The sequence below is a fragment of the Limulus polyphemus genome, unplaced genomic scaffold (genome assembly GCF_000517525.1).
Source record: "Limulus polyphemus unplaced genomic scaffold, Limulus_polyphemus-2.1.2 Scaffold937, whole genome shotgun sequence".
In the NCBI taxonomy this organism is placed as follows: domain Eukaryota; kingdom Metazoa; phylum Arthropoda; class Merostomata; order Xiphosura; family Limulidae; genus Limulus; species Limulus polyphemus.
This window is the reverse complement of record NW_013666547.1, coordinates 157,025-166,775: the sequence shown is the minus strand read 5'-3', so window position 1 is coordinate 166,775 and position 9,751 is coordinate 157,025. Positions and strand designations below refer to the sequence as shown.

Below are 9,751 nucleotides of genomic sequence, written 5' to 3'. Positions count from 1 at the left end.
CAACATCTCAACCAACAATTGGTCCAGTTATCAATGCTATTTTCAAGTTTTGAACAATTCAACTTTCAAGATATACATATCTACATGTGCCAATGTTTCCATTTATCAACATTATATTTTAAGATCTGTGCAAGAACTCAGCTAACAGATGTTTCTGCATATAAATGCTATCTTCAAGTTTTGTACACCAAAAAAAACTTTTCAAAGGTTTTCAGTTTAGGAAAATGTTAACTTTGAAAGCATACTTACCTCCGCTGACACTATAGCTAGAATTCACATTGAGAAGGTGAAGGGGCCAGGGCAGGCATGAACTATACAGAAAGTGTCTGTATAGAACAGGAGTGTTCCAAGATAAAGATGGTACAAGAGTGGGGGAAACACACTACATCCAGAACATGTATGCTCTTGACCTGAAACTCAGTACCTGTATTAAAGGTGGAATAGGATATGAGTAATTGTCAGTATAGGCCAGCCCCAACAAGATAGCAGAGTTTCCACAACTCGGGTTGGAATTAAGGGGTCGTGGTACCTATCATCTGATGTTGGTGGCTAGGGATATTGGACTGTAATGTTATATACATACACACACACTTTCGATTGCCGTACTCAGCCAAAGGAACAGAACTCATCTGGTCTGGAATTATGAACGTTCATCCTCAGTCCCCAACCAAGTGGGTAAGGAGTATTCCACTTGCCCCTGGAATTATGGAGGATGTGAAACCTGTGCTCAACCAAGTACCTAGGATGGGATCACTTCGCATTCGGAATTATGAGGAGATAGTGGACCTCTTTCCATGAATGATATATGAACCTACATTGATCAAAGAGAAGGGCCATGCAGCCCCCCAACCGAATAGCTTTGTGGCAAATCTGAACTAAAATTATGAGTACGCTCCCACGGAGGTTGGTTCCACTCCTACTGACATCTGGGAAAAACATTCAGGGACTCAAGTAGGAGGGCCACCAACTTCACTCTCTTCTCCAAAAGTGGAGTAACATACTCAAACACTCTGGAGGAAAAGCCTCTGTCCAACACCACTGCAAATGGAAACTGGAGGTTGTAAGAACTCTCGAGCTCCACTAATAAAGTCTTGGGGGGGGGATACATGATGGGGAGTCCTGAGGAACAGCGCTCTGGAAACCGTGCATCAGGTGAACCAAGTTCCCCATATTTTTAAAAGCAAATCAACCCAAATTTATTCAACCTGAATATTGGAAGGGATGGGTAGGATCCCCTTTAGCTTGACTCATGAACTATCATGATTCACAGTCCATAATAATATGGTAATACCATCCGGTAGGCACCTAGATGGTCTTATGGAACACCCCATTTTGACAAAGCATTCAAATTTTGCCTTCAAAAGAAACAGACCTTGAACCATTACCCAGTGTATTGCAAGGAGTTCAAGAATGTTGATATGGAGAGTAGACTTGTCTTCCATCCAAATACCCTGGAACTCCAGACCTTGAAAATAAGCTCCCCATCCCTGAAGAGATGCATTTGTGAACAGATGGATTTCGGTACGAGATGGTGGAATTGGTACCCCAATAGTAATGTTGTTCTGATTCAACCACCATCCGTAATTAACTATAGTGCTCCTGAGTAATGAGACAGGATAATCCAAAGGATCAGAATTCATGGTCCATCAGTCATGCAGTGACCACTGAAGGGACCTCATATGTGCTCTCCCAAAGAAATGAGAGGTTTGAGGGATGCTCACATCCTCAAAAGAGAGAGAGAAACATTCATGCAGTGGGAGGAAACATAAGTAAAAGCCTGACGGCTCTTTCCATGGCTTATAGCCTGATGGACGACATATTGCATCAGCGACAGAATAGATTTCTCTAGTCTGATAAGGAAGCCTACTTTTGTGGCTTCTGAAAGGAGAATCTGAGTGTTGTTCTGCTAACTTATAAATTTAAACAAAGATATAACCATAGTAATGCCAACTACATTCAAAGTTGCAATGTAAATTGTGAATAATCACAAGACTCCTGTTTATAGAAACTCGTGCTGAACGCTTTGTCGATAAAAAGTGATTATATTATCTGAATGAGGTGGTTGTATACAGTACCTAGATAGAAGGCGCATTGAAATTGGTGAAGAATTTTGCAAATTAGAATTTGCCAAGGGCATTCAAGTGGGGTATAAAAGATTAGAACAAGCATTTTCAATGCTTATTTGGGAAAAAGAGTGGAAACCCTGGAGATTGAGAATAGCTATAATGTCAGCGGAGATAAGTATATTTTGGAAGCAGCAATCTCAAATAACTCAATAGAGAGGTGTAATCAAACATTAAAACACCACGAGAAACTTCAATTTTAACTTATGACTTCATGCCAAACTTTCTATACATTTACGTGTTTTTCAAATTCTTATTACAGTATAGGTTGTAAAGCTGAAACTTCTTACTTACAGGTTTATAAAAGAACTGAATTTACACTAAATATATCCTTACATCATGAGTTGTTAAAAAACTTTTTAGCAGCATCACCAAAACTGTTATTTTGCCTCTTCTCTCTTCAGAAATTTTTACTGAATGTGGTATTTCATACTATATAAAGACTTCTTGTGCAAATGTTTTGTTAGATGATAGTCAGATAAGAGTAATTAGCAATACACTCAATAGCACTAAGAGGGCATGCATAGGATGGAGCACCATTCATGATGGGTAACAGTGAACGAACATTTAGGTTCTGCTTATGTCCTTAATAGAAGCTGAAGGGTTTTATAATTTAAAGTGAAATCTGAGGATCTCCTTGATTTAACCCTTTTGCAATAGTCTCCTGCAATATGCAGGACCTGACTGGGGAAGGATAATTGTGCAACAATACATACAGTAACTCTTGAGCTTCTTAACCTATCCTCACAAAAACTGGTAAGATTTTTTCAAAGATTGTAAGTATCTTTTACACAAAGAATGATATTATCTTAATTCAATTATGCATTCTAAAACATAAATAATACATGATTAACAAAGATATAAAAGTAAAACTTAAATGCAATTTAACTCTCTCTAACTATAACATTCTTAGGTCAAAAACAACCTTAAGTACTATCGTGGGCAAAGCAGCCAAAAATACTATCAACAATTACATCTACCCGGTGATGACAATTGAGCACCAATTTCAAAATAATTACTACTGGATTATAATGTCAAATGAGGTCTTTCTAATGATCATAAACATGTGTGTCAACTAAGTACATGTGGCTGTGTATAGAAGGCAGGCGTTACATCTGTCAGGGGTTGGAAAAATTTCTCTCTAGTTTCAACTGAACTTAGCCAAAGAGCTTTGAAACGCACGTGTAAATAGCTCAGTAAATGTAGTTTTTGTCTAGACATACATCTACGCACACTGTAGTTAGTTACTGGTTCAAGTTAATATATTGTGAAAGTTCAGATTTATGAATGCACATGTGATAAGTGAAGCAAAAACTAAAATTCAAATATTTTTTAAAGGCTTCTCTTGAAATAAAGAAATTAAAACTTAGATAACATAAAACTTTGAATTGTAACATACATTATGATGTTAATTTCATTGACATACATTGATAGAAAGTTAATTAAATTTTGAATGTTACTCAGTGACTTGCACAGAAAGGTGTTTAAAGGATTAAAATGTGTTCAAATTAAACTAATATATTTACCTCAATTACTTTATAAGTTGTCAGAGAAATACTAAAGGTCAAAAGCTTTTTCAATAAAAGGACAAGCCTTCTCAATTTATAAAATGACCATTTTTACCCTTCTTAAAAAAAATGTCAAAAATTATTTACACACTTGTTTTAGTTCTACAATTCATAAATTTGAATTAATTAATAAAAGTAGTAAATAAAACACAAAGTAATGTCATTAATGTAAAATTCTTAAAAGTCTTATATGATAAAACTTCACTCTTTCAATCACTCTATTGATACGGGCTCGATTACCTTGACCGATCACGTGACCTTTTCGTACCCGTTTAAAGTCTTTATATATTTACTACTTATAGCTCTCAATATGGTGTGTATATCTTCATAAAATTTGGCAGTCTTTCAGTTCATATACAAAAAATCATATGTTTTAGTGAAGTACTTTCAACAAAATAAAGATTTGTCCATGAATATATTGAGTATTTGTTCTGAATAGTCTTTGTGCAAAATGTTAAAATTAAAAATACTTTTCCTCATCTCAAATTACCTTTGTGTTATCCCTAAAACCTCCAAAATGCATTTCAAACGTTTTTTTTTTCAGTAAAACTTTATAGTTTATCTGTTATTTTTTCTACCCTATCTCAAAACAGGATCAATCAATCTACCTCGTAACCACAAAAAAAAATCTAAATAAACCTAAATTACCCTTTTTTCTTTCTAGAATGACTTCAAATTGTAACCTGAAACTACATTCGTTTATCCCAAGTAGCTCTAAGTTCATAACAGTATACATCTATTTATAATTAAATTTTATTGTTTTATAGCCTTTGAACTGTGTCTAACTACTATACGCACCATAATAAGTTGCAAATCACTTGGAGAACGTGCAGGTCATGTTACGCTATCGAATTACATTACTCAAAAGTTACCAAGTTATTGTCTTAGGAATAAAAGGTCTAGGACAGATAAGAAGCTTCCCTATTGGCCAAAATAGTAGCTAGCCTATTGCCTCAACCAATGACAATTCCAGGAAATATTATTATTACTTATTTCACTGAATCTTGTCTTAAATAACTTAAGAGATCCATATTTTTATATTTTAGTTACTTTTATAATTATACATAAAGAATAAACATGAAAAAAAAGAAATGAAATACTTAACCAATCTCTTTTTTTTTCTTGCAGTCAGGTTTCAAAGAGAGTTAACCCTAATTTTTATACTATAGATAGTAATGCACTTAATAATTTTTATTAAATTAAATTAAAAACCTCTCAAATTTTCCTGGCTTTCTAACAAGAGTCGTTACAAATTCATCCAAGCTGGTCGTTAACTTTCCCACAGGAACAATATTCGTACTGTGAATGAAACTGATTTTTAACCGTTCAGAACACAACGTTATACATTACATCATTTGATAGATGAAAACCTTGACTTTCTATTGGTTATATGTAGTATATAATGAAACATAAGAAAGAACTATCAACGAATTGTGAAAGAGAGGATGTGACAGGTGGGGTCCGATTTTCTATTCCACAGCTCCGTAACCAAATAAAATTGAAGACTATAAAAATTATGGTTCATCTGAGCAATAAAAATTTTATAGAGAGTAATTTACATTTAATTTCATACTTTTTCAATGGGTGGTGGATAAAATAAAGATGATGACGTGCTAAGAGAAAATATGTCAAGTGGGTCACACTAGTGGAAATATAGGATTTTTTAAAATATTTTCTTGTAGAATTAAGAACTTAAAACTTGTATACTATTGAAATATAGATTATTAGCTAAGAGTTTATGCTATTCTAATTGGTATAACATAAACAAAATAATAATAGTGCAGTAAAGGATATTTGGAGCACCAGGGTTAAATGAATTACAAAAACTAAATTCCTCTATACCTTGCACTAGCTGCTCACCAAGTTATTGCCTTAGGAATAAAAGGTTTAGGATGGATAAAAATCTTCCCAATTGGCCAAAATAGTAGCTAGCCTCAACCAATAACAATTCCAAGAAATATATGGATGACTAGTGTAATATAACTGCAATGGGTCAACTGGGAGAGTGAAAATACACTAACACAGTATTCAAGCAATGAAACAGCATTGGGAACAAACACAAAAATGTTGGTAGTGCACAGCACAATTTTTTAAAAGTTGATGGTGCATTTGCACTACACCCCATATGAGAGTTAGTTAACAGAGAAAGAAACATCTATCTTCCTACTTTAACAATAATGCACCAATAAAATACAGGTTATTTTTGTTACCTGGACAGCAGAAGTGTTCACATCAAACTTTCTGAAAATGGCAAATGCTTCTTCATATAGTTCGCTTCCGATGGCAATGTTTGCTATATCAGGTGCATCGTAATTGTCAAGACGATTAATATATTCCATAACACGACTTCGATCAGCTTTAATTGCTGTGAGGATCAGGAGGTTCTGTAGATTTCTGAAATTCAAACAAGTCTATGTAATATATATATATATATACAATTAATACTTAAACAGTCAAGCAATTTAAAATCAAAAGAAAAGACTGCATTTAAAAGAGCAAATCCAAACCTGTGATAAATGACATTTAAATGAACATAGCAAACCCAACAAAAAAATTTTGATATTTATTCCCAAATATTTTTATTTAGTGTCTATATTAAATCCATTGAATATTAATTTTTGCATCAATATTTCAAAATTAATAATGAAATATTGTAATATATTACAAATTTTACAAAATCTGAATAATTGTGAAGCTATAATACTTATAACAGAAGAGTATGACACATTACTATTAAAAGAGGGTAAGCTGTATATTGCAAAAGAAAATTATTTTATTTTATCAGAAATATTTAGATGGATTTCACTATCAATTATTTTAATTTCTAGATCTAAATAATGTGCCTTTACATCTGAAATTGAAGTATTTTCTATTTCTGATAAATAGTGTTAATAAAATTATTTATCTCAGAATTATTTAAGTAAATCATCTATATATCTGTAAGTTAAAGCAAAAATTTCTGGGTTTATGCAATTTTCAATAAACCTATTCTCATAGAAATAAAGATATAAATTTGCAATACAAATAGAATAGTTAGCTCCCATTGGAACTCCTATTACTTGTTTAAATACCTGTATTATAAATACAGAAACGGTTTTGAATCGAGACTCAAAAAATTAGCTCTCTCAAATAGTTCACTATTCTTCTTCAGGAGAATAAAGGGTTTTGTTTAATGAATGTGATGAAATACATAGGCAAGGATGTCAACATCACGTAACACAGATGTTCAATATGAGTTGGTCTTGAGAAGTAGCCAATCACAACCTAAAGTTTAGTTTGTGCCAAAGAAGTGTGTATAGTACATAAAATACTTAAGTGTGATAACAGTTGTAAGAAATTTTAACCAATTTTTACAAAGATAAAAATAATGACAAAAGGTGGTGGGAAACAGAGAAAATGATAATGTGATGCAATATATGTAAAATAATACCGATATAGAGAAATTAAAGCATGAATAATACTAATAACATAAAGAAAGTTTAGTTATGAATTTAGTTTTGAAAATCTTTTCAGAGACATGTGAAGGTCTACAATCCTGAGATTGATGACATTTGGCATTACAGTATTTAATAGTACTATCTAGTAAGCTTCTTTAATTTCCCCATTTATGTCAGTTGTAAAATTTTCTCTATACCCATCAGTTTCATGTCTTCAAGAGTGTCCATTAATTGTTGATTCGTGGTTATTAAAACATTCCTGTATAGTTGTTTTGGTTTGACCTACATATTGGAATTTGCATTTTTGGCACTGGATTAAGTAAATAACATTAGTTGTAGAGCAGATTATAGGTTTACAGATTTGAAACTACTTTTGGTTGTCTTTTTTGGAAAATTTGTCCATTTCCTGTATGAACTTACAGGTTTGGCATCGCTTGCTATGGCAAGGATGACTTCCACCTGGTGTCGACTTAAAGTTGCCTTTGGCGTGAACTAAGAGTGAATGCAAAGTTATATTTTTTCTCAAAGAAATGACAGGAACTTCTGTAAAAATGGATTTTAGTCAACCATTAAGTTGAAGGGGGTATAAAAGTTTTTTTTTTTGTAACTGGGATAGGTTTTTTTAGTTTTGGGTGATAGGTAATAACCAGTGGAACACGATAATAATTTGTTTTAGGTAATTGTTTCAAGGCAGATTCACATGTTATATTGTTAGCTTTGTCAAGTTGTTGGGTAATAGTGTTTTGTTTATAACCTCTTTCAGTCATAATCTGTTTCAAAGAATTAATATGATGGTCATAGTTCTTAACACTAGCAAATTCTAAAAAATAAATTCATTTTAATTTATTTTTTCTTTTACCACTTATTTTTTTACTTTTTTACTTATCTTTAAAGAAAAAATTAGTGATACAGTAAGTATTACTCAAATTCAAAGTAGTAGAGTTATTAAAATCTGTATGAGAATATAATGTTCTTAATTTCAAAATCTAGAAGTTCTCTACATTGAAGTCTATTGGTTTCTTCATTAACAATTTCTAATATAGTTATTTTAACAGAAGTAAAAGGGTGAATTCTAAAATGCTTTAATTCTATGGAATTAATTAAATTGCTTTAATTTGAGGTCTATGCAAGTTTATACCTATATGTAATGGATTTGAAGTTTGACCAACATATTACATTCAGTACAAGTTAATAGATTAACTACATTATTTATTTTGCAGAATGAATTTGTATGAATAATAGGATGAAAAGTGTTTAGAGCAGGGCAAGTGAGACATCGTTTGCTATTACATTTCATAACATTACCAGCAATACACGGCTAACTATTCTATTTGTGTTGCAAATTTATATCTTTATTTCTATGAGAATAGGTTTATTGAAAATTGCATAAACCCAGAAATTTTTGCTTTAACTTACAGATATATAGATGATTTACTTAATATAAATAATCCTGATATAAATAATTTTATTAACACTATTCATCAGAAATAGAAAATACTTCAATTTCAGATGTAAAGGCACATTATTTAGATCTAGAAATTAAAATAATTGATAGTGAAATCCATCTAAATATTTCTGATAAAAGAAAATACTTTTCTTTTGCAATATACGGCTTACCCTCTTTTAATAGTAATGTGTCATTCTCTTGTATTATAAGTATTATAACTTCACAATTATTCAGATTTTGTAAAACTTGTAACAAATTAAAATATTTCATTATTAAAGTTTAAATATTCAAAGGATTTAATAAAGAAACTAAATAAAATATTTTGTGATAAATATCAAAATAGATTAAACAAATATACAGAAGTAAAAATTAAGGAGTTTCTGCTGAGAGTTTTCAATAAGTATTTGTAGTTTTTATTAAGGTTGTTTAAACAAGTTGAGACTACTTTTATGCAGATGAACACCTTACTGCATATAAAGGCTCATGTAAATCTGAAAATTTGTAGTTACAATGGACGTAATGGGTGGTGGTTGGGAGTTATACTAGTTAGTTTAGATAACTTGGTTGGGCTTTTATAACTCTATACTAGTATAATTCATCTACTGTACTACTAATTAAGCTAAATTAGTGCTTTATTACTATAATGGTGGCTGGAATGACAACTTCAGGAAGTAAGTTTATCTGACTTACCCCCAAGTGGTCGTACCTTATTTTGTTTTTCTTTGGAGAGCAGTCACCTTCCCACAATTGTCTGCAGGCAGTGAAGGGTCATACAGATGTGGGACGTTGTGGGCTTGAGCACCCACATCTTGCTCTCCTAGCTTGTATTTCTTTTGATGATTTTATTTGATTTTTTTATGAATTTTTTTCATGTGATACTGGCAAATGGAGGTTAAGACTGATAGAGAGTGTATCCCCACTACAATGTGGGTCCTACTTCTGCAGTCACCTGCAAAACCAAGGGCACACTTTATATCCCACATTATAGCCTGTACCCTGGGGATCCTTTTAATTTATGCAGCATCTTTAATTTAATTTTGTTTTTTTGCTGGGCTTGTTTTGTTCATTTAAATATGTTTATATGTATATATATCCACAATACACAAAAAATTTCACAACTATCTTAACTAGATATCTATATATCTCCCATATGGTACAACCTCATGTAGATTTTAC

The 9,751-nt window shown here is 32.0% G+C and overlaps 1 protein-coding gene across 1 annotated transcript in view; it reads right to left on the bottom strand.

The window, feature by feature from the left end:
• LOC106461341 (clathrin heavy chain 1-like) overlaps positions 1-9,751 on the bottom strand; it is a 72,861-nt gene that overhangs the window by 20,036 nt on the left and 43,074 nt on the right. Inside the window, exon 20 of the mRNA XM_022388209.1 lies at positions 5,902-6,085. Within this exon, the coding sequence (XP_022243917.1) occupies positions 5,902-6,085 (184 nt within the window). The remainder of the gene's footprint in view (positions 1-5,901; positions 6,086-9,751) is intronic.